General features: G+C 48.6%; 1 protein-coding gene across 9 annotated transcripts in view; it reads left to right on the forward strand.

Moving 5' to 3' along the window:
• The window catches only part of FMNL2 (formin like 2), a 152,211-nt gene that overhangs the window by 81,106 nt on the left and 45,749 nt on the right, over nucleotides 1-25,356 (forward strand). For all 9 annotated transcript variants that reach the window (XM_087734448.1, XM_087734450.1, XM_087734454.1 and 6 more), the window contains exons 3-6: nucleotides 8,582-8,662; nucleotides 12,155-12,231; nucleotides 15,024-15,107; nucleotides 16,791-16,943. In XM_087734448.1, coding sequence (XP_087590574.1) covers nucleotides 8,582-8,662; nucleotides 12,155-12,231; nucleotides 15,024-15,107; nucleotides 16,791-16,943 — 395 coding nt within the window. The remainder of the gene's footprint in view (nucleotides 1-8,581; nucleotides 8,663-12,154; nucleotides 12,232-15,023; nucleotides 15,108-16,790; nucleotides 16,944-25,356) is intronic.

The following is a 25,356-nucleotide window of genomic DNA, read 5'->3' on the forward strand; positions in this document are numbered from 1 at the left end:
AAGGAAATTTGCAATCTGGAGTAATCACGTATCTTAATAGCTCCTTGCACAACACCGAGTCCACCCCCGGGTTGGGATGATTCTGCTTCCCATCGCTTGGAGAGGGTGGGCAGAGAGGCAGCGCAGGACTGTTGTAAGCAGCACTGCGGAGCCCAACGCTGCGAGGATCCCAAAGGGGACGGGGGGGTGACGGCGTGCCAGGGTCCGGCCATCCGAGGGGAGATGCTTGGGCAGTACGGGGCTGCGTGTCGGTGATCTGTCGCAGCGCCCTGGCATCCCCCGTGGGTGCTTGCCAGCCGCTGTAATTAGAGCAGCGTGAAGCAGGTGTCTGTAAAAGCACCATAATACAGCATATGGGGTGTGAAATATTTATATCTGTCCACATAATTACGGTGCGTGGCTAAAAGTACTTCCAGGAATAGATTTTGTACAGAATGTATGTTTTTAGTGCGGATGCAAATTTTGACAGCTATCTTCTGTTGGTATCACCTATTACATCCTTTTCACCCATTTTTGCTTAGTGAAGGACTGAGGATGTAAATTAATGTAACGGCTTGAGGAGATTAACCCATACCCTCCTTTGCTAGTGTTCAACTTATGTCTGAAAGGAAAAAGGGTCCAGAGGTTGCTCTTAAATATTTTCTTAATAGTCTGTAAGGGAGATCCTGGTCATTTGTCTGTGAAATATTTTGAGAATATTAGGGGAGGGAGTTCGGCTCTCAGAAGGAGCTCTCACTTTTGCAGAAGTGAGATTAACAAAAGTGGGGAGCTACCAGTCTCATGATGGTGATGATAATGATGATAATGATGCTAGTGATAATAGTGGTGGTAACAACAACAACAGTAATAATAATAATAATAGCAATCTGCCATGAATAGGATTGTGCCTATTCTAGTGAGCCGTGGTAAGGGTTGCTGGGCTGGTTGTGGGGGACTCATCCCGTGTGGTATTTTCTGTTCCTTTGTCTATAAACCTTGCAAGCCATCTCAGCATTGCTGCTGCCGTCCTGAAAGCTTGCTCCCTACCTCTCTGGCTTAGCATACAAGGAGGAGAAAAAGAGCGAAGCCAGTATTCCTGTTGCCCGTCCTGGAGAGGGCCAAGCGGTGGGTCGGCTGGGAGGTGAGCGTCGGGAAGGATCCAGGCAGGGAAGAGGATGCAATTCCCTGGCATGGCGAGCCACCCTTTTGGTGTACTCTACGCCTCTTTATCGAGCTGCGTGCCATGAGGGGGCACAGATGTTGAGGGAAGGGGTTGGGGACATCTTACAAAGTTCTTCGTTGCCCTCTAATGGCAAATTGTGGAAGGGGCATCACCGTGTCCTCACCTTTGGGACACTGGAGGTGTCCGTGGGGAATAACGAATTAAGAGACCTAAGATGAAAGTCGTGCGATTTGCATCCAAAATATCCTCCCTGAGATATTTGTAGAACTCTCTCCCTTTCCTCGTGAAACTCCTGATGAAGGCAGGTGCCGGCTGTCTCGGAGGCTGGTGGCCAGCGTGAAGCTCCCCGGGGTGGCGGTGGGTTTCTCCAGCAGCCTCCCAGGTGGGGGTCCTGTGCCACCCCTCAGCTTTGCTGCCGGGGGACTTGGGCCCCTCCATGCCTGCGTCAGGGGGAATTACACCTCAAAGAAGGTGCATTGGCGGGGTGCCACGTTCCACTTTAGGGTTTATTTGTGACTAAGCAGCACGCAGGTATGGAGCCTGTTGGAAACACGGCCCCCGGTGAGTAGGTTGTGCCGCACCAGTCCCCGAGTCCTCCAGCTCTCTGGGTGACACCCCGGCTCTGCCGAAGAGGAGGGCGACCTGGGCTCACTGCCTGGCGGAGCATCGTGGTGGAGGGGGAGCCCGAGCACAGAAATCTGGTGTTGGGAGATTAGGCTATCAAAAATCAGCAGCATTCAAGATCATCTGGAGGAGGATAACATCTGAAACCACAGAGGGACCCTCGGACGTGTGTTCGTTTACACTTAGGTTCAACAAGTGTTGACTGTGGTGGTTAGATCCTTCTCTAAACAAGGCAAAAATGTTAATCCTAAGCTCTCTTATATTGCACAAAAGGTTGGTGCACACTAGCGTGCACTACGCACCTGCACGCCCTTTAAACCCGGCTTGTTTCTGCACCCCTTCCTCCTCTGCCACTGTTCATCAAGCTCTGCAAAGGGAAGATGGCATGCAGCCTTCCCCTCCATAAACCAGGCCTGCGGAGAGGCAGGTTCTTGATATTATTTTTATTTTTGGTTTTTTTGTGAGATTGTGCACTATGAGCTGGTTGCGAGTGTAACCGCACAGAGCCGCGGTGGTCCGTGCCTGCCATTTCAAAGTGCAGAGCGCCGGGGAGCGCTGACAAATGTCTCGGTGTCCTTTGGATTCGGGCTGGGAGTGACTTTGAAGGCAGGCCGGGCAGCGGGGTGGTGCGGGCAGCCCTCCCGCCTGCTGCCCGTGGGTCTGGGGCGGGTGGCTGACGGAGAAGGGGCAGGCGGTGGGACTGCGCGAGGATGGGGGCTCGCGGATGCCGTGCTGTTCGCTGTTTGACACAAATACCTCGGGTGAGCCCCAAACCTCTCCTCAGAAATGCGATGAAGGGACGGTGGTTGAAAAGCGGCCCCTCGCGCTGTGTGTTACCGTATGGTGCCATTAACCCTTTCGCAGCAGAGATCGGGGTTTTTTTGGCAACATTCAACCAAGCGTTTTCCGTATCTCTGCAGGAGCCCTTTACAGCTCTGAGAAGCTTCGCATGAAAAAAATGGTTTCCATGTCATTGAATCTCCCCTGTTGTGGGTAAAACACAGGCTAGAAAATCCAGTGTTTTAGTGAACTCAGGAGCAGTTGGACGGTAGAGACGCTTCATTTATCCGACTGGCTGGCCCTGTGAGGGGCGGCTCACTGAAGATCGGACAGCGAGCGGTGAAGCAGTCGGAGGTTCCCGCACGGGGCACGAGGGGTCTACGGCTCTCCCGCCTCTTGGCCAGGTCCCTTGCAGAAGCGCTGGTTTTGCAGAAAATTCATAGTGGTTGCAAATGGATCCCTCTGCCCCCTCATTAGTGCAGAGATGAACGGCTGCTGTCGTTTCATTCCACAATAAGACATATAAAGTGACATACTGTCCTGCCGGCGGGCTGGCTGGATTGCTGGAGCCAGGACTGAGCTGCCCTCCGGGTCTGTGCGGGATGAGGGACGGGTGGTGGAAACGTGCACCGCGCTTACGACGTGTTTGTGCCTCAGGAGCGAGAAGACGCTGGTCTCCAGCCCTGCTTGTCCACCTCCTTTCACCAGCGTTCACCATCCACGTGCTTTATGCACTCCTGGCAGTTACTGGGGTTTCTGACGAGCCTGGATACCCACTCGGATGCACCGTGTGTTCACCTAACGTATATAAATCCTAAGAACGGAACAAGGTAGTGAGGGTAATAGTAGTAGTAATAATAATAATAATAATAACAACAACAATAACAATAATAACAATACAACAACATATGTCAGTAATGCAGAAAATGTCCTGAATGTTTTTGGAAGCAAAAGATCTCTGGAAAAGCCACAATTTCCTGGTTACGGAATTAATACATTTTCCAGATTTGGGTGAACAAGAGATGTGTTGAGTTTTTTGTAGGATCACATGGCAGAGGAAATGCAGAAATCCGGTAGTTTCTCTTTGCTGCTGAAGTAAGGCCCCCTCAGCCCCCTTTTTATTTGTATCCATCAGAAAAGAAAGCGCCAATTCTGGAGACTGGGGATAAAGGAGCACAGGAGCGGTGTTGTGCTCCCTCTTCCAAGCTTTTTCCCTGAATTCTCACCATTTATTACCCTAAAGGGAGGTGCTGGGGACCACGGTCATCTCGCTGCTCTCTGGTCTGGTGCCACTGCCGCTGGCTCCTTGCATGCCCGTCTCCGCGCTTGTCTGTCGTTCTGGCTTGCAGCACCACTCCGCAGCAATTTTTCAAGTTAGAAAGGGCCTTTTATCCATGGGAAATTAAGTTAGTTTGCTTTCTAGGTGGCTGACAAAGGCAGGGTCGAGTTATTGCTGGTCTGTGCTTTTCTCCTTTCAGGGTTGTAGATAGTGTTGGTGCTTATATGAGTCACGTAGTGGAGATAAAATGGGCTTCATTGGGATTTATTAACTTTGTTGTGTCTGAATGGCCCAGTCCTGGGGCGACCGGGAGGGGAAGCCACCACGTCCCCGTCGTGATGTCACCCACTGGCTTACGCTTTCTGCTCAGCGCAGTCTGGAGACTCAAATAGGGATCTTAAGCTTTATATATGTGTGTGGTAAAAATCCCCAGCCTCCTCGTTCAAATAGCGTTAAACCCCTTGCCGTATAAATTCTTATTTTGAAAGCAGATCTGGCCAGTGAGCGATTGCAAATTGCCAGAAGTGGGGCGGAGGAGCAGACGGGTAAAAGCGACGACTTTTAACTCGTTATTTGCGGTATCAAAGGCAAGCGGAGTACGTGTGAACAGCAGCGCCGCAGCGTTAGCCGGGAAGCGTGTTTGTCTCTACAGGAACGTAAATGCTCTCAAGAAGGACCCGAGGACCTTGAGAGGACCCCGGGCTGGCCAACCTGCACAGTCACCTACAGCGTTCGGGGCAAGCGAAATATCTGACTGCGGTCCCGCTGATCCGACGAGCACCGTGCCTTCCCGCCCCGTGTGAGCTCTGGCAGAGCATCAGTTTTTTGGGAGGACGATGGCTGCAGGCAGGCGTTCAGGGTGTCCCTTGGGCTGCCGTCGCTGCACAGCGCCCAGCCCTGGTTCTTGCAGCTTGCGACGTATCAGCCGCTAATATAAAGCAGTCAAAGCTGGATAAACCGAGACAGCAATCATAGCCAGGAAAGGGCAATTTTAAAGGCTAATCCCTCATGGCTTTCCAAAGCAGAAAAAACACTTTAAGGGGCTATAAAAATGTTTCCAGGACTAGTAGATGTTTACCACAAATGATTCTTGGTCACTAGTTAGCGAAGAACGTTGCTGGCGTCTGCTGTTCATGGATAATGTGTTTAAAATCCTTCAACCCAAATACTTCCACTATACAGTAATGAGCGGCACCTTTTTTAATGAAGTCGCTGTAGAGATTATTACATAAATACATAATTACAGCTAGGTTTTAAGAAACCAAACAAAAACATATAGTATTTGCATCACAGAGTACTAAGTGTGCTTGTTGAGTCTCTTCATTTCATTTTGAAGACTCCAGATATTAAAACTGGCAGTTAGGAAAAGCTCCTGTCACTTTAGCAGATGATGGCTGATTAGTTAGTAAGAGAAATAAATCCATAAGAGTAAAATAGCTTCTTTGGAGGATTAGACTAAGCACAGCAGAGCTACATCAGCACGAGAGAACCCCCCAAAAAGGGGAGGAATAAATACGAGAGCTAACGGGGGGCCTTGTTAGTCTGGGACTGCCGTGCCTGCTGCTCGCTGGTGCTCTCGTGTCACCCACCGCTCTTCAGGAGTGGACCTTCGGCTTGGTGCTCCATCGCGTGCGGATGCAAAGAATAATGTTTGGACGTGGTTATTAAGTGGCACGGGGACAACACTTCTACCTTTGTGGTTTTTTTTGTAGAGAATGACATGGTTATTCAAATGCTGTAATGTTTCTGGAGCTAATATAAAACTGTTGAGGGGGAAAATGAGGAACAGTGGTGGTCTCCGAGGTCCAGATACCTCTATAACTCTTTACCAGTCTACAATAGGCCAGATTCTCATTCACAGAAAACTGGGGTTTTTTGTGTGTCTGCCAGTGTGAAGAAGTTTTAAAATGGGTTAATGGATGGAAATTGCTTCTGCATAACTTATATTTATGCCCACTGTAAAGCCACAGTCCACACTAAGTCTGACTGAGAAACTGGCCTAACAGTGTCCTGTAAAACGTGCATGAATTAAGCTAGCAATTAAGGTACCTTGAATATTGACATCTTATTCTTCTAACTGATTTATTTTATTTGCCTTTTTTAAATTTATTTTTTTATTTTTCTATTTCCTTTCAAGTCCCTGTCTCCCATTTTCTGGAGAGCTGGATGCTAGGGCTGACCACGGCACACCTCTCGGGACGTGGCAGATGATTTCTGCTTGTGCTGGTGGAGCTGTGTGCTGGAGCCTTGGCATGCCATTTCCAGACCCGTCTGTAACTCCATGCATCTGTCTCGTGCGTCTGTCTTTCCCCACACACCCGTAGCAGTTCCAGTTAGCAGCAAATTTAACTACACGGGTGTGAAAGGGGCCGTCTGACTCATCAGCTGAGATGCTGCTGCTGCTGCAAGCATCCGTGCCTATAGAGCCAAGGGGAAGCCATGGCGGTGGGCATGGTGCTGGGGAAGGGTGGAGCAGGACAGACAGACACCCTTGGTGTCACTTTGGCCACCGAGGAGCTGGCAACAGAGAACTTTGCATTTTCTGTACTGTTTTTTAGATAAAAAAGGAAATGCCAATTCCAGGACTGTGTTTGGCCTGTACATGTGAAGGTGCATGGAAAAAAAATTCAGTTGTAAAAGAGGAAAGAAATGTCTGCTCTCTGTCTTGCAGAGCTCTCGCCCGGGGCTGATGGGCCACAGGGCAGACTTTTTGGTTCATTTTTTCCTTCTGACCATGATGAATTACTTTTTTTACAGCAAGCAGCAAGATAATAACAGGAACAACTTTTGGTGTTCAGACAGTACGTTTTGGTAACTGGGCAGCAGCGTACTATTCATTATGAAATAACTTTCAGATAATGTAGTCAAAATTGCATCCTGACCTAATAAAGGAGGGTTTCAAATGTCACTTATAAAATGCGAAATTTCAGGAGGAAATTGTTATGAGATCTTTCCTCAAGGGAAGAGGCAGAATAGTTTAAAATTCTTCCAAGATACAAATAGTATCAGAACTTTTGGTAATGCTCTTAACAGGTTTGGACATAGCATACTCCTCGCAGAACAACTCGTATTTCACAGCAGCTTTTGTAGGATAAATTTCAAGTTGGCCGTGCAACTGGTAAAAAAGCAAGCAAAAATCAAGCAGCTCTCCGAATACAAACCTTACAGACCTTACGTTTGTCTTTAAAATCTTTAATTCGATTCTGAATGTGGTTGATTCTGGCTTGCAGATCAAGTGTCCCCCTGTAAGGTGAGGTGTTGGGAAACCTTCGGTGAGAAGCGAGTCTCAAAAGCAGGTGGGAATCCCTCGGCACTGGACTAGCAGCAGGTGAGATGGGGAGGGGAGATCAGGCGCGCTGCTGGTGCGCGGCAGAAAGCAGGAAAGCAGGCATGGGTAATGAGATGGTTTACGTGGGTAAAACCCCATCACGGACAAGCTGCCTTTCTCCATGTCCCGAGGTTGGGAAGACTCCAGCCGTAGTGAGGAGGAGAGGCACATGGTGGTTCCCAGGCTTTCCCAGCGGGACAGGGATGGGCTTCTGGTCTATAATTTGCCCATGGTGGTGTAACGGTGGTCTCGGTAGCATTTGCTGGCTTGCTTCCCACCGTGCTGGAGATGCCTCAGCTCTGCCCTCGAGTGACACAGGTGCTGAGGGAAACCCTCCGAATCGCTGGGAGCTGTGGGTGGCTGGGACGACCTCAACCACCGACGTGCTCCCCATGCAAGCGGTGCTGGCAGTAGTGTGGGGAGCTGACCCCAAGGCACGATGAACACGGTGGTGCTCAAGCGTTGTGTTGGCTTGGAAGCGGGATGCTGCTGTGATTGGGTGTATTTGCGTAGAATAAATGTACGGTGGCCGGGCAGGGCTGGTAACGAAGTCTGCATCGTTATCACCAGGAGAGCTGGCCGGGCTTGTGCATGCTTTGTAATGGAAATAAAGACTGAGTGCTGGTCATCGTTGGCATATGGGGCTCCACCAAGAGGAGCTGAACCTGCCATGGCCCGAATACTGTGGGACCGTGGCCCAAATACTGTGGGATCGCTTTGTGCCGGTGGCAGGGGAGGCTTTGCCTGTCCCATGTGGCACTCTGCCCTCCCTGTAAACGGGAACCTGCAGTCAGAGTTGGGCCGGGACCTGGTGGGCCGCTTGCACAGACAAATCCAATTGACTGTCGTGGAGTTAAAATAGTACTTGTTTATTGCTAACATGCTACTCTTGCATTCATTTTTCTGGAGGCTGAAGAATGAAATGATGTGACTTCTGCCATGAACAGCCCGTGCAGCGTGTTTATAGGCTTGTTCCAAATGATGAAAAAGGTGTCTCAGGTTTTGTGGTGGTGGCTTTCAATCAAACACGGACAGGCATCCGCTCTCCTCACGCTTCTCTCTTCTCTCAGTACTCCTGGCTAGCAGAAACCCTGTCATTTCAGATGTGTGTGTTTGTATGCGTAACTAAAATTCAAAATTGTCATTGAATATGTAAGGTATATTTTTGTGCGTCCTATATAAATATCAAATTTCAGAATATCAAGATACATGTAAATATATTTTATTTGCATGCATATTGTTTATGCATGGATTATATACTTAGGAATATAAGGTTTGTACATATAAAACTATATTGTAAATATATACTGTTTAAATATATATGTGTGTGCATGCATTTTATATATATAATAAGTAAATATAGAAGATGTTATAAAATGGCTGATGTTTATTCTTGTGTCCTTTGCAGGAAAGATTCCAAGTGAAGAATCCTCCACATACGTACATCCAGAAGTTGAAGGGCTATCTGGACCCGGCTGTAACCAGGAAGGTGAGGAGCGTCCTGTTTCCTCCGGCCCGTCCCTCGATCCTCGGCGAGGATGGTCCCGGGGTCCGGGTTCCTTCCTGCCTTTGTGTAAAAGGCCCCGTAAAAGTCTCCGAGAAGGGTCTCGGAGACGGAACAAGCTGCAGAGAGAAGCAAAGAGAAATTGGAAAGACACTGCACTTTTTGCAGCTCAGAAAGGAGAACAGATGTTGCAAAGAAAAGGACCATCTGACACATGAAGCAACTTGTTTTAATAACTTTAGCTTCAATAAATAGTCTGACAAATTATCACTCAGCTGTACTCTAGGTCTGACTTTTCGTGTGGGCAGTGCTGGTGGTGAATAAAACCTCTGTCGGATGGCACTGTTCTCACCCATGTGAAGGGGATGTTGAAGTTTTCAGTCCTCTTCTCCGGGTGTTTGTGCGACAGAAGTTCAGCACAGCTGGCACAGCTCACCTCCCGCTCGCAGTCTGTCCGAGGTTTCAGGGTTGTGAAGTTAAGACGTAACCTGGGCTGTATTTACATGGCAGAGCCTCATCCATCCTTCTGCGTATTATTTTGTCCAAAATAGTTTGATAATCACTTGTGAAAGACTCAGGCACGCCCCTCGGCCTTTCATGTGAACGTTGTGCATCCCTGAATGTGGCTTCTGTACTGGGATGTATTCGTGGCTGGTTCTGATATTCCTGCATCGCTGTGATGGGCTTAGTAATAGCCTGCAGGACTTTAGCACAGCAGTAAACCTACATCCCATTTAGAGGACCATTGCTGAACCTTTGGTATTTAACCACTTTGGATATCAGCTCATATCCTGTGTTGATAGTTTTAATAGCCTTTAAAAAAAAAAAACAACAACCAAAAAAAGGCAGCGAGAGCATAGCAGATCCTGCCATTGACTGGCTCTGCCTTGTCCCCAACAATCGCTGCTTTGTGTTGCCGTACAATTAGCTGAGGTTGGTGCCTTGCAGTAAAATACGTATCCTGACACAGGGCTTCCAGGCCGGGGCCGGCTCCGGCCGCCGTGGAGGCGCACCTCCGTCCCTGCGAGAGGTGAGGGGCGAACACTGGGCGCCCTGTGCTTCCAGCACCCCGTCGCTAGCTCCTCTCTTCAAGGCTGCAGTAATGCCTCCTGACAGTGCTTCTCTTGTTGGAGGCTCTAACAAGGAGTAGGAAACCATTTAGTAGGAAACGTTTAAATTTGCCTGTAGCTGATTATGGTTTTTTTTTAAAAAAAATGGTGAACAGGGGTCTTTGTTTTTCTCCTGAAGGGTTTTTGAAATTCGTTTAGTGTTTGGCTTTGCTCTGTGGTTACTCCACGGGCACACATTGAAGCCTTTCTTATCCTAATACCATTGTAAGAGTCCCATGGCAAATGACAAAACCGAAGGAGCCTAAAAATAACTCCATTGAGTTCCTCTCTTCTGTTGTGTTATTCTGTGTCACCAGCAGCCTTTCCTCAGCCTGGGCTGCCAGCGGAAAGATTTACAAATGGGCTTCTGGACGGACGCGCGATATTGCGGGGAGAGCTGGTATGACCAGGATTATTGCTGTAATTGAGGCGGCGTCGGCGTTTTTGCTGATCGTCCCCAGCGTGGCCAAGAGAAAGTGGCTCCAAACGCAAAATGTTGCGTTTTGGCTTGTGATTGCGGGCATAATGGCTCTTCCCGGGAAAACAATTGCTTTTCGTCTGAGCTGGATTTTGAAACAGGAAAGTGAAAGTGTTGAAATTACACATTTTTAAAGAAATTGCAGTTTGGGGGCTCCTAGAGCCCAGTAAAGCACAGAGCCGGTTCGTTGCTCTGCGCCGTGGTTGCAAAGAGCAGCCCGGCCTCGCTGGGGGATGACGGTCCCACGTGGGAACGTGCTGCCTGCTTCTGCCGTGCCCTCCCACCTCTGTCTCCTGCCTGCCTCTTGCTACGTCAAGATTTTACCTTTACTTTTAGAGAGCTAAGGTTTTATATTGCTTGTAGTTATATTGTGTAAACTCTCTCGGGAGAGAAGGCACTGCGTTGTTGTACTCTGAGCTAATTAACTGAGGTCCAGAGAAGTTGTATGTCTGATCTCAACTAGCTGTTTCAAAGTAAAAATTAATAGTGCCTCGTGCCTACTAGGACTTTACGACGAGACGTCTATTTCAGCCTGCCAGTGGCTTTCTGAGCTGGGATTTAGTCCTACGTCAGGTAAGCCAGTGGTGCTAACTAGCCGGGGGTAAAACCCTCGTGAAAAAGGCAGCTGATAATTTTCACCTAGGTCAGCAAGGCAAGGTAAATCCTATCCTTTCATCGTCTTCACCTCAATAAATGAACTCATGAGAATTATTAACTGCCAAGTCGTCCCTTGAGTTTATTGTGCGTTTATTGTGGTGCACCAAGAACAACCCCTTTTTTCCCTAGTATGCAGAGCATAGTCCCACTTGCAGCAGCATCGCTTGTGTCCTAAGCATTTGTAAGCCCTTTCCAAACACCTCAAGTCTGTGTGTGTGATAACTGATGGCCAAGCTGGTTGTTAAGTACTGCAATTCCAAGATGATTGTCATTGTCCATCCACTTCTGCTCTCATTTAGCTTGTTCACGGATGAAAATTCACCAAAACAGCTGCTCCAGAGTATTTTATCCAGCTGTTTTAGTAGATTTCCATGGGCAAGGAGCCCCAGGCAGGAGAGAAGACGGCAGTCTTCCTCCAGCTGGGAGAGGAGGAGGCATCGCTGGCTCGCTCTGGCCGCACACCGACGGTAGCCCTGCTGCGAGCTGGTTTTGCAGAGGATGGAGAGGAGCTGCTGGCCTCGACTCGAGACGAGTCGGTGTGCGCTTAGAGGTCTTCTGCCACGACCGGTGCCTGCTTTGAGCTGTGGAGTGAAGTGGGGCTCTCGCTGCGTCCCAGTGAGGTTTTCCCAGGTCGCCCTTTCTGCTCCCATACGGAGGTGGCACAGAACCTCATCTCCTTTCTGCTGCGTTGCTGCCCAGTGTTTTACTTCTGACATTTTATGGCCTTTTCCCAGCATCTAATTTTGCAGCTACAATTTAGCGTGCACGAATTATTAAAGCACGCAGATGGCAGCACATATGTGTTTCATTATTGGCTCGCACCCACAGGTTTGGTAATTATATAGAAACCACGGCAGGTTTTTTGGTGTGGGTGTAAAGTCGCAAAAGCAAGATGAAAGCACCAGGCTAAGAATGAAGCCCAAACACTGTAGTTCTCAATGGAGAGTTTGATACTAAAACAAAGCTTGTATTGTAAGGAAATGTTTATTTATCTACAGGCTTTTACTTTTCTTAATCCTAGAAACTCAAAAATGTGCCTGGGAACAGAAGTTATTTTTCTGCATATGTTTTTGTTGACTGCTGGACTATTGTTGTTGCATTCCTCAGGATTTAGAGGGGTTCTCAGTTTACCTTAATGTTTTATTTATTCAGTCTGCGCTGCGTGAGATGTTGGTATTTTTAATAGCATCACATGAGTCTAATTGTTACTTTTGCCTGCTGACTCAATTACAGAAATTCAGAAGACGAGTCCAAGAGTCTACTCAAGTACTCCGCGAACTGGAAATTTCTTTAAGAACAAATCACATTGGGTAAGAATTTTTTACAACCTCTGCTCTAAGACTTTTTTTCTTTTACATCTACTGATGGATGCCTTTGAGAAAATATCTCTTTGCATGTCAAACAGTGATACCACTTGATTGATCGTTGAAGCCTGAAGGGCTCAGTTAAGGGATAGCTGGGCATCTCAGGAGAATAATTCAGCTTTAATCCTTTCATGATAGGGTTCATCCACATCTCTGTGAAGGCTGCGAAAAGATTGCAGTCAACTTCTGCTCACCCTGAGTCAGTCAGAGCAGCAGTGAGCATGAGTGTGTCTAGAATAGTAATAGTATTGCAGCTATAAATACATATATATAAAACTCCCATGCTGTTTTATAGCTTTAACATGATGCAGTTCATGAAGCCTGGCTCTGAGTAATATTCCCAGTATTTTACTCCTACAAAGCACAAAATTCTTCTCAAATAGCAGAAGTAAAAGAAGTGCAGAGACTTCAGTTCTTTATCGAACGTGCCATTGCCATCTGTGTTTCTGCCAGTCTCGCCTCTCTGCTTTGGGTCTGGGGACCAGAAGCCGGTTCAGCACTGGTGCACCAGCCAGGAAGGTTTCTTCAGCGGTTTGTTTCACAATCACACACGGTGTCCACCTCAGTTACATCGATTTTACAGGATGCTGCTCTTATTTCGTGGAAATGAGGGCATTTTAAACTGTGGGAGGAATAGCCGTTCTCTCTCTGTGGGAGCTGGCTCCCCAGCGTGGCATGGGCGGACGGCGTGCATGGCAGCGGGGGACCCTCCCGCGAGCTGCGCCGTCGCAAATGTTTCCACCAAACTTCTCCTGCACCCCTGCTCTGGCTCCTGCTATGTTTTCCCTTGTTTTCCATCACAAAAGATTCCCCATCAAAGACTTAGGGCATCCGAAGCATGACACGCTGCAGATTAATGATGTCTCATGGGTGCGCAGGAGCTGTGGTGGTGGTGCACCAGATAAATAAAGGAGGCTGACAAGATCAATGTTTATTTATTTGGATCACTTGGCTGAAAGATGTGTTTCAAAATACGCTTTATAAAAATGCCGGGTTGTTTATTTTAGCAGGTAAACAGCGAAAGATTTAAAGCCTGAGGACTAGAATAACTCAGAAGCCATGAATTCCCACTGCTGAGAGCAGGGGATCCCTAGCTGCGAGGCCCCGGAGGCAGAGCGAGGCTGGAGCCCCAGTTCCCTCCCTAGCTCCCACTCATTCCAGTGGCACCTGACCCACTCCTGGTGGAGTTTCGGCTGCCCCAGTTGGGGTTCGGAGGAGAGCTGAACTCAGGCTGTGCTGAGGCTCCTTGCTTGCCTGGGTTTGCCCCAGATGTATGGATTTTCAAACTTTACTTGGCATTTTTGAGTTTTTGAAAGCTTTGGAAAATAAAGACCTAGGGGTGTTGGTTGACAGCCGCCTGAACATGAGCCAGCAGGGTGCCCAGGTGGCCAAGAGGGCCAATGGCATCCTGGCCTGTATCAGGAACAGTGTGGCCAGGAGGACCAGGGCAGGGATTGTCCCCCTGTGCTGGGCACTGGGGAGGCCGCCCCTCGAATGCTGTGCTCAGCGCTGGGCCCCTCACCCCAAGGCGGCCATGGAGGGGCTGGAGCGTGGCCAGAGCAGGGCAGCGAGGCTGGGGCAGGGGCTGGAGCCCAAGGCTGGGGAGGAGCGGCTGGGGGAGCTGGGGGGGCTCAGCCTGGAGAAGAGGAGGCTGAGGGGAGCCCTCATCGCTCTCTGCAACTGCCTGAAAGGAGGCTGGAGCCGGGGGGGTCGGTCTCTTCTCCCCAGGAACAAGCGATGGGACGAGAGGGAACGGCCTCAAGCTGTGCCAGGGCAGGTTTAGGTTGGATATTAGGAAAAACTTCTTCACCGAGAGGGTGGTCAAGCATTGGAACAGGCTGCCCAGGGCAGTGGTTGAGCCTCCATCCCTGGAGGTATTTAAAAGAAGGGCAGACGTGGTGCTGGAGGACATGGTTTAGTGGTGGGCTTGGCAGTGCTGGGTTAACGGTTGGACTCGATGATCTTAAGGGTCTTTTCCAACCTTAACGATTCTATGATTCTATGATTCAATAACAGGCTTTTCTGAAGATTATTTTGCATAATTCTCAGGCACCAAACTTCACAGCAATAGGTTAACATCTTTTAAAAAGAGAAGACAGAATTACTGTTCAACGTGCATCCAGGGTGTCAGATCTCCCCCTTGGTGCTATTACTCTTTTGCCGGTGTGCTGTCCGTATGCTTTTGAAATACTGCTAGAGATCAGGATGTGGAAAAAAATAAGCCAGGTCCCTGCGGCTCACGCGTTAGAAAGCGGCTGTCAGCACTGCTCGGCGGCTTGCGCAGCGGCGTGTGCCAGGGAGGAGAGGAGCCTGGGTCTGGAGCGAAGCCGGGCAGCAGCCGAGCTCCCCAGCGCGCCCGTGGCCCTCTTGCAGCGGCACTGCTACGGTGGGAAAGGCGCTTACCAGTGCCGGAGCTCAGTACTTAGAAAAGTAAACGTCTAGTTTCTGAGCAACGCAGGGTGTGCATAAGGGGTTTTATGCTTTTTTTTTTGTGGTGGAATGTTTTTTCCGTCATAGTGCTGCAAAAAAATCTCGTTTCAGTACATTTGTAAAGTCCCCTAAAGGACTGTTTTAAAGTCCTGTAAATAATAAAGGGCATTTTTAAAAAGAGAAAGCGCAGTTTTGCTCAGCAGTGCTGCCTTTCCTGCAATGGATCGGTCTCTAGTTTATCTGACAAGAATTCCAGTAATGGCACAAAGCCTGTGAAACGCTCTGATGTCTAATCGTTTTTCTAACAGATGGGTCAGGGAGTTCCTGAATGAAGAAAACAAAGGCCTGGATGTTCTGGTGGAGTACTTGTCCTTTGCACAGTATGCAGTCACGTAAGTAAGGCATGCTTGCACAGTATGCAGTCACGTAAGTAAGACATGCGTGGTACTCTGGGGCTTGCGAGGCAAAGCAAGGCTCGGGCCATCTCTGCAGAGCAGGAGAGGGGAGTGCTGGGGCAGATGCTCAGCTTCTCTAGCAGAGCTCTCCTGCCAGCAGCTTGGGATAATGCTACCTGTGTACCTTAGAGCAGAGAAAACGGTAACTTTAATCCAAAAACATTGAATCTTAACATGTTGCAGAGAAAAAAAGAAGCCTAAGTTTAAGCCTTGAGATTATTTCTCTCTAAGACTGTACTGACGTATTTTTTAGCTTTGGCCTCTGACCCTCTTCGGGGTACAGCGCAAAAACATTCAGTAAATGTGTAGAAGCATGAAATAGGTTTGCAATTAGCGTCTGACCCCAAGGAATTCTGATGCTGCCTACCATGTTCAAAGCAACATCCACAGACAAAGCGCTTCTCGCGAGGCTCGTGGCAAGCAAAGCTGCCGGCATTGCGTGCAGTAGCTGCGCTGCAAGACGAGAGTGGGAATTTCAAGGTGGTTTTGCAAGTCAGGAAGACTGCGAAACGAGCTTTTGCAGTTCTGACATCTGGTTAGCTGGGAGTCAGATTTAGTCATTTAGGTAATAAATCATTAAATGTACTTTATTAAAACAATTGGGGGGAAAAAATCAGCTTTCCGTAGTCATTACATCACACAGTTTGAAATAGATACTCAGCGGAGGATCTTGTTTTGTATATCCACAGGCTTTCACTTCAGGATATTGTAGCAATAGGTTTTTGTATAAAATTGTATAAAAAGAAGCGGTAGGTTAAAGATACTGTTGTAGTTAGGAACTCGAGCTGAGTAGAGTTGATGTTTCATTTTTAGAAAAGATGCCATCAGATGTATATGTACCATTGCACAGAAAAGAGATTTTTGGTGGGGTTGCAATAAAATTAATGAAGGAAAATGATATGTTTCAAAAGGTTGCTAACACTGGAAAAAACTGTGCACAGCAAAAAGAAGTGTTTGTATAAAGACTTTCTTCCTAAAATTATACAAATGTATGCAAGTTAGCTTGCTGGGTTTTTCCCCTCTCTAACATGGTAAACATGAGTAATAACCTCAAAAGCTGTAAGGGGAACAAGCAATTTTTGCTTGAAATAGCAGTACAGTGGGCAACGAGTCAGAAATCAAAGAAAATCTGTAATGATTATGGTAATGTATTACATATGCGGGGAGATTTGTGAGGGCCAGCAAGCCAGTGTAAATTCTCGGTCACATATTGATGGAGGAAAGTGAATTAGTACTTGCACAACCTATCGATTTATTGAAATAAAATGGAGACAGCTTTAAGCATTCTCCCTCTTTCCTTCAAGGCAGGGCTGATCATCAGCAAAGCACCCAATGTTGTATTTATTTTACGTTGAGGTAGAATAATACTGTAGCTGATCCTTCTGAAACTGTATGCTGGTGTGGTTAGCTGCTCCCTTTGTCAAGGTCCGGATTTGCTGCACTATGCATTTGAAGCTCGCGCTGAATTGCAGCCGAAGGGAAGTTAGCCTGCATTGCTTGCTTCCTTTCTTTCTGTAATCTTTTGGGACCTACTAAAATCTGCAGGTGTCAAACAGGAATGAAAATGCTACGTGTGTCTTTTCTGTCTAACGCGGCGCTGGCATTTCTGTTTCCTTTCAGGTTTGACTTTGAAAGTTTGGAGAACAATGTGGAAAACTCGATGGACAAGTCCAAACCTTGGAGCCGATCTATTGAGGACCTGCACAGAGGCAGTAATTTACCCTCGCCAGTTGGCAACAGCGTTTCCCGCTCCGGCAGACACTCAACTTTACGGTAAGGAGTTAAATCAGGCAGTGGGTGACCTGCAAACAGTGAGTGCCCAAGTGAGAGGAGTCAGCATGGTTTTCCAATTAGAATGTTTTTCATCTTCCTTCTTTTCACAGTATAGGCTTGACATATATAGGAAATGTTGTACTGACGGTTTTGAGGTGGAAAGAAGTGCTAAGCTAGTAACACGGGGCACCATTACACAGCAATTGAGGAAGAGACGAGAATAACTCTGCCTCCCTTTCCAATGGCAGAGTGATCTAAGGATGCACGATATGTTTCCATCAGGTACAATGTGGCTTGCACAGAGGAAGCAATTCCTCTTCTCCAAAGAGTGCCTCAAGATTTCCATGGGCCCAGCCAGTCTGGGGCGCCAATCTGGTGTCTCGTCCAAAGAGGTCTCTTCTAGCAGCACATTCCTTCCACGCTGCTGTGAACAAGAGGATTTTTTTTTTTAAAGGCCACTTCCATCCTTCAAACCCGCTGTAAATACTAGCACCACCCCAGGCCTTACTATGAAGTCTCCCTTCGGAATACTGGGGTTTTTTTGGTTTGTGGAAAAGGCAGGATCACTTCCCAGGACTGAATGGCAGTCAGCTCTGTTACATTTCTTCGATGCTTCCCTATTACAAAACATACTAAACATCACCTTTAGACTAGCAGGACTGTTACCTAGGGGCACAGCTCAGGGTGCTGAATGGTATTTACTCATACGCTTTTTCACTTTTTCTGGCTTTTGTGGAGCTCCGTTACATAGTACTGGGAGCATAAAGGAGTCCAAAAAAGATGGAGCCAGTGAGGACTTGCAGCCTTTTCCTATGCCTTCCAGTTGAGGTTCAGTTTTGGTTTGCCGGTCAATGGTAGCGTTGGCTCTTTCGTTGGTGTTAAGTGAGTGCCTTCCACTTACGGCCTGAGCGGCAGCGGGTGCGATAACCTGGAAGATGTAGTTCACAGCCCTCACAGTGCAGAGGAGACGGACACACAGTCCTGGTACAGAGATACAGGCTGTGGAGTGCAGCAAAATCACTCGACCCGTTGCTTTTTTTTTTTAAACGTTGCAAAGGTGTTCTTAGTGGTTTTGGTTTTCTTTGATCTTTTAATTACTATGACAGAGAAATGGTAGAGTCTTGTGCTTGCAGGAGGATGTCTGATTCTGCTCTCTGTCTTGGGGAGGCATGCTTGTGCTTAGTTACACTAGAGATGCGTAAGTCAGGTATACATTACATGACTCTTACATTTTTTTCTCTTCATTTCCTTCCATCCTTTTTCCTTTTTCACATCCCCCTTCATTCCTTACCTTTTTTATTTACCACGTCAACGTCTCCTTCCTTGCATCCTTCGTTCCCCTGCCTCTTTCACATGCTCTCCTCCAATTCTCTCTCTCGCATCCTTCCCTCCTCTGCTCTCACCCGCCTTTCACATACCATCAGATTGGTTTCTCTGCCTGAGCAACTTCAGTTCAAACGCTGCCAGAGCTGCTTTTCAGCCACCTGCCTCTGGAGCGGCTTCACTTTGCGCTCTGCCGATGAGGCTTCGAGCCGGAGAATCTCGTAAGTCCCAGGTGGAAGGTCAGAGGCGGCAGGGGCTGTGCAGGGCATGGGAGCCGCTGGCTAGCCCTGCTCCCCATGCCTTATAATCTGGTAATCGGACGTCTTGGTAAAGCGACCGCCTGAGCATCAGGGGGAGTTTTCAGCCTCCAAAACGTGTGGTTATCACATTATAACTTCAAAGTGTAGTTTGCTTCCATAGAGTGGGATTTTCTAAAAGAGAGAGAAAAAAAAAAGTGTTTTACTTTGAAACAAGATACTAGTTTTCTTTGTCGTATTGCAAATAGTATTATTAGTTTCATACCTAAGACATAGAGCTCTTAGTCATTGCCCATGTTATTTCAGCTTTTTTCTTACAAATAGAGACTTCACTCATGTCCAGCGCTGGCACAGAAATGGAACCTAGTGCAGTGGTTTTCAGCCAAGTGCCCCCTCCTGCCCGCAGAGCTGTCTTTGTACCGGGCAGCTTGGGCAGAAACTGGCCAACATTTATGTGGAATTAGCATCTGTGGTTTGTGTTCCATTAAAAAAAAACTACCTGTGTTTTAAAGTGTCTACTTTTTCAATAGCTGGGGACTCTGTGTATTAAAAAAAGTCAAAGTTAAAAGTGGGTGGGAAGTTTTTAAGAAGGGCTTTTTTGTATAATTAGTAAATGTTGGTTAATTGAAAGAGAATCTTTTCCTGAGAACAAGCTAGGTGCTCACCAAATGAGGAGGGTGTGCAGGATGGCGTTTCTGGTCAAAGCCAGGAGGTTCCTGCCCCGTCGCTAGGTAGATGACGTGTCTGGGAGATGCGGAGACCCAGGCCGTAGGTTCTTCTGTGTGGAAGCTCCTCTTTTGTCTCTGCTATAAAAACCATTAAAATGGAGAGAAAGGAAGAAGCGGTCCTCCCTCTTGGATGAAAAAGAGAAGTCTGACGATCTTAATAGGGTAATTTAAAATTCAGGAGCTGGACTCACCCCATAGCAGTATGAAAAATGAAACCAGATTTGGCCTGGATTCCTTTTTCTTAAAATGGCAAGCAGATTTGGGGAGACAGTGGTTCATGCCAGCTTTAACACCGTTTTTTCTCAATTTTTGGTGCTTGCGCGGCACGTGTGATGGCACCCGCTTTCCTGCCTGTCCTCAGGGTTCAGTAGCAGTAAACCTGCTGTAGCCCTCAGGACCCTGCGCGACGCCGGCTGATCTGTGCTGTGCACATTTAATTTTAGGAAAAGGAATAGGAGGTAAGCACAAGGTAACACTAGGAATTACTGGCAGGGTTGTACCCCATGCACGCTTGCAAACGGTGCGGCTCTGTCGCAGTGAGCAGTTCCCTTGCGACCAGCCGGGGCAAGCTGGCTGCGGTGCGAACTCGCCCGGCGGTGACGTGGGCACGGAGGCTTTCTGGCTGTTCGTTGGCGTGGCTGAGGCTGCCCACTTCTAATTGTGACTTTAACTGGCTTCCCGTAGCTCTTTTTAGTAGTGCTAAACCCTGCCAGTTCCCTGCTCACTGGGTTTCCTTGGCAACTGAGGGTTTTTCTTTTTTTTTAAGAGGAGGCACAGGGATTTGGGAAGCAAACACCAAAATGAGGGCAGAAGGATAAAAATGGGGATGAACCTTTGGGGATTTTATTGCTGCTTTTTTGAGGGGGAAAGAGCATTGTACTTTCACATGAGAGTCATACTCTGCTGTCAGATAAATATTAATGCAGACTTTGTAATGTCCCAGCCCATTAGAAATTCCCTTTCTTCCCAGTCAAATACTTCAATTTTTATGTGGATTGAACTGAGAAACTTCATTTCTTTCTTCAAAATCTGTGGAGTCCTTAGTGAGAGAGTGATCCAGGCAAATGTATCTTAATCCATAAACGGGCTTTGAATGCATTCAATAATTGGACTCAAACTTGGCACTGCTGCTTAGGCTGCGATGCATCGGACGTTGCCATTAAGACTTTCACTGCTCAGGGACCAGCTGACTTCGTTGCCGTAATTTTTGTCAGATACTTGCTAATTTAACAGCGTATTTTTGAGCAGTCCGTTGTCGGTCTTGTGATTCTTCTGGTTTCTCTACCCCAAGACCACGATTTGTACAGACCCGGGACAGCATGAGTCAGGCGGTGGTGTCCCTGGCAGCCGAGGGTAGCTCCGGTGCAGCGTGCACCCCTTTTCGCGTGGCTTGCTTGGTGGTGGCGTGGGGCTGTTTGTAGGGAAATGCCCTGGTCGAACCGGGGGAGAATCCCCTGCAGTGCCCACCTGTGTCTGGGCGCAGAGCTGAAGCAGCACGCTGGTGCCCTTGCTGGAAGTCGCCTGGGATGCGCACAGCGCTGCGGAGCTGAGCACCACCCACGTGTGCGTGTGCAGCTGTAGCCACGCACTGGCTGCCTAGCCTGGGAGGAGGGAGGCCAAACCGGCCGTTTTGATTTCTTTTCTCGCCTTTTTTAAGCAGCAAATATCTCCTCAGCTTTACGGATTAATAATTTTCCCAGATTCTTTTAGATGAAGACAAAACCAGCAGGCTCAAAGTCATTTATTTTCTTTACATTTGTAGCACAAACCAGCTTTGTCACCCTTGTCTGAGGTGGCAGAAAGGAGACGTCTTCGGGCAGCACAGCGACCTGCTGCGGCTCGCCCGGGGCAGATATTTATGCCCTTGCAAGAGCGACGGAGCTGATGGCACCTCACCGGTTTTACCGCTTGTGGGGGCCACCCCTGAGCACGGGCTTGTGGTCTTTCCCTCTCCGGGCCTCCTCCCCTGCAGAGGGGTGCGAGTTCAGGGTCCCCACGTCCAGCAGACCCAGCTTGGAACTTGCTCTAAGAGGAGATCAGAGAAATCCCAAGTTAGTAGGAAGCGCCGAGACCTTCCCCTTCCAAAGTCCCTTTCTGCTGTCAGAAGGACATTCGTAATACAAACACCACTGCCTCCAAGCCACCACCAGCAAAATCGCAGAAATGCAATCCAAAAACCACCAAACCCCAATGAAAACCAGGAGTCCCAGCCCACACAGAGCTGGGCGAGCTGCCACGGGGGTGGTGAGGTCCACCCTAGGCTGTCCTCTCCTCTCCTCTCCTCGCTCCTTCTCTGAGGGAGTCAGTGTAGACAAACGAGGGCATGATATTCTTTAGCAGATAATAAGATAAAAATGATAGGAGAAACAGTTATTAAGGCGGTGCATTAGAAGTCTACACCGTTGGACTGGGCACACGTCCTTGTCGTAAGCGTGAAGGTCCTCCCACTGCAGTTGGTGGAGGTGGCAGGAGTTTGTATGGAGATTTGTGCTCGCTTACCGTGGTGGAAAGGGCTTTTATTTACTTTGAGTATCCCAGTTTGTTGTGTAGGTGTTATAATTATCCATCTGTGGATCTTCGGTGTCGGTGTGAGCTGTTCTGCACCAGAAGATGCCCTTGCGTGTTGTGTTTTCTAGGTCTTGGTTGTACAAAGTGCTGGATGAGTGCAGGACACACTGGACATTTTCAGCGGTTCTGGCTGATCACATTAACAAAGGTGGACATGGAGGCTGGAGTAGTTTTTCCAAATTAATTTCTTCAGGCTGTCTGGGCTGAACGGTCCTTCTCACCTTTCTCTAGGAGGCTGGTGGGTCAACGCGCAGCCTGGTCTCCAGAGATGTGATAGCAGTGCCTTTACAAGCCCCAAATTAACTAAATTGTTAGCAAATTGAATAAAACCAATGAAGGAGTTATTCCTGAAGAGAAGTGTACTTCTGTTAGATCTGGGCGAGAAAAGGAGCCTTGAACTGTACTGTGTATTTCAGCACAGATTTAGCCTCGGTGTTAATGGCCGTTGGCTTTCCCACGCGGGTGCAGTGTCCCGGCTGTGGGAATGCCAGATCCTGCCCACTGCCCCATAGCCGCCAGCGGCAAAGGCACGAGGTGCCACGTGTGCCACCCCGTGCCCACCGCCGATGGCGGGCAGGAGGAAAGCATTACACGCTGCAGGAGCTTGCAGATGGTCGGGTTTTCTGTTTCTGCTTTTTTCAGAAGTGAGGTTTTGTAGTTCTTCTTTAAAGGAGGGGCAGAGGAAATAAAAGAGGAACCATCTGAATTTAATTACCAGGATAAATATACTCTTGGTGACACCATCTTTGACCTGCAGCAGACAGGAAATCAAAACCAATGATTCATCCAGATGCTCGGATCAGCCTAATGTTTAGTAACAAGAAATGAAATAAAAGCAAAAGAAGATCATCCACCCTGGCTTGGCTCATGTCGCGTAAAGGGAGGTGTTAGAGCTACCGCCGGTCTGCCCTGCCTTTAGGAGGGAAACAAATCGGGGTCGTTGCAATTGCCACAAATACAGAGAAAGCATCTTGAGCCTTAGTTCCAGTGTGCAGAGTTGTCGTAAAAGAGTTTCTGTACAAAAAATCCTCATTAATTCTTGGCATTCATGTCTGTGTGAAGAAATTTGCATCTGTTGAAGGGAAGCGATCTAAATCTAGGGCAGAATCCCATCTGTGCTGGAGATATTTTCTCTGCAGTGCAGCTCTCGATTGCATATTCTGTGCCCGTTTCTCAGCCTAATCGTAAACTAGCACGGGTGGAAGCTCTGCGAGCCGGAGGGTGCGGGCTCTGAGTATCGCTGATGAGATCCCTGAATAACACACCGCCGGCACGGGGTGGGCGGGATGGCGGGGAAGGCCGAGGACCGCGGCGGAGAGCGCGGGGCAAGGTGTGGAGCCTGGGGCTGAGCTGTGTGCCTGCCCTGGGGCAGGGTACCCAGAGGTGAGGGTCACCTTGGGCGTTGGGCAGAGGACACACCAGCTGCCTCTGGTCATGAGAATCCTCCAAGTGAGCATCTCCAGGCTTCAAAACAGCAGTTTTCCTGGCTGCGGGCAGGTAGTACGGGATGTCTGCAGTCCTTGCTGGGTTTCTGTGGGTCTTTTGCACCTCTTCAGAAGAGGCGAATATTGTCTTCACCTCAAACCTTCCTTCTGGTGCCTGCATTGCTCTGCAGAGCAGGGGTTTGATGAGGTGCCCGGGCAGCCACGTGGGTGGTGAGGGGTGTAGGAGAGCATCTCTCCGCCCGGGAAGCCTCCGTCCAGCTGGCTGGATGCCAGGCTGAGTTCCCAGGGAGATGGGACCCAGCGTGCTCCAGGCTCCTGCTGCGCTGCAGAGTCTCTTTGCTCCCCGATTCTGTTTCTCCTCGCTCCCCAAGCGGCTGGAAATGCCAAATTCTGGCTTTGTGGTCATCTTTCGTTAGTTTAAGGAGACTTGCTCCCATTTGTTACAGCTGACAAAGCTCTGTGAGGTGTTTAAAGGCATTCTGAAATTTAAGGAGTTGATACACCAGGCACTGAGGAAGATTTTTTTTTCTTCTATCAGTGGCATGATAAAGATCTAATTACCCTGCTTATTTAAAATTTAAAAGAAAATAATGTATGCAGCCTTTAGTAGTTTAAAGCTGAGATAAGCCATTGTAGGAACAATCTCTGTATGATGAGAAATGACTTTCAAATCTTTTTATTGCAGTGTTTTTCATATTTGGTAAAATGAATGTATGGAAATACGCTACTGCGGTGTGGTTACACATTCTCCAGCCAACACCGGCAGCACTTCCACACTTCCCAGTTCAGACTCAGTGTAGGGCTCCCAGGTAAAGGTTGCACTGCTCTTCTTTTGTCCCAGGAAGGGAGGTTTGGAAGACGAGTGAGTCCCTGAGTGCAGGGTCTGTGTGTGGGCAGTGGGTCTGTCCGCAGGGATGCAGGCAGGACAGCCTCGGCTGGAGCTCCCTGGCCAGCCCCATTCCCACCGGGAGCAGCCGGACAAAGCATCCCGGATCCCAGGTGCGAGGTGCGGTGCAGCACCCCATCCCAAGTGCTCGTGGTGCCTCGGGGGCCAGCTGGGACAGCCCCGCAGCCTCATCCTGTCCCGGTCCTGCGAGGCACGGCCTGCGCCCCATCTCAGGCTCTGCTCCCCGAAACCCAGCTCCCGTGCTTTAACCAGTCGCTCTGGCTCAGGCAAAACTAGGTCATGTTTCCTGCAAACCTGAAATCCGTCTGGAGTGCCCTGAGCTGATTTATGCATTCATATATATGGGGAAAAAAAAAAAAAAGCAGAATTCTGCTTTGAATTTTGGGGTTTCTTTCATCTTGGCGCTCCTGGAAAATGAAAGCAAAGGGAAGTAATTGCTGAAGCCCGAGAGTCGCGGGCTCTCCGTGGGCAGGCTGGTTTTGCACCGCGCTCCGGCGTGTTCTGCTCACGTCCCGCGCTGGAGCTGCGGAGCGGGGAAGGCTCCTGCGGCCGCCCAGGCAGACGCAGCCAGGGTGCCGCTGAGCCGTGCTGGCTGCCCGGCGCACGGTGCGCCCAGACCCTCGTGCCAGCAGGCTCATTCGTTTTGTTTTGTACCTTTAAAGTGAGAAAATTTGCCCAGACCCGCGTGCCAGCTAGCTCATTCGTTTTGTTTTGCACCTTGAAAGTGAGAAAATTTGCAAGGATGTTCTTTGTGTTGGAGAGTCAGCTAGTGAGTCAGAATAAAACAAGTCTGTTATTATTTGTTCATGTATTTATTATTAATCTTTACTATTACTATGATGATGATGATCATCATCGTTAATAGTGTTATTCACCGGGTTTAAAAGCTACACCTCTTTTTTGAACAAAATGAGTAGCACGGATGAGACAAGTAACTTGCACAGTAGCGTTGGCAATAAACAGGGCAACCCCCCAAATGCACTCAAAATATGCAGAGAAAGTCGGAGGAAGATGGTGAAGTGCGCTGACACCAAAGCCGTATCTGATACCTTCTCTGCCCTGGCCCCCGAGCAGACGCTTGCTGCAGGAGGTGCTTAGGGCGCTTGCTTAGCGCGAGCAAGGCAGGTACCCAGTGATGTTTCCCCTGGTACACGCTCCTGCTTCCAGCAGTCTGTAGATTTAAGC

This window comes from Nipponia nippon, unplaced genomic scaffold (assembly GCF_047370975.1).
Source record: "Nipponia nippon isolate SJK-2023a ecotype South Korea unplaced genomic scaffold, ASM4737097v1 scaffold_5, whole genome shotgun sequence".
NCBI classification, from domain to species: domain Eukaryota; kingdom Metazoa; phylum Chordata; class Aves; order Pelecaniformes; family Threskiornithidae; genus Nipponia; species Nipponia nippon.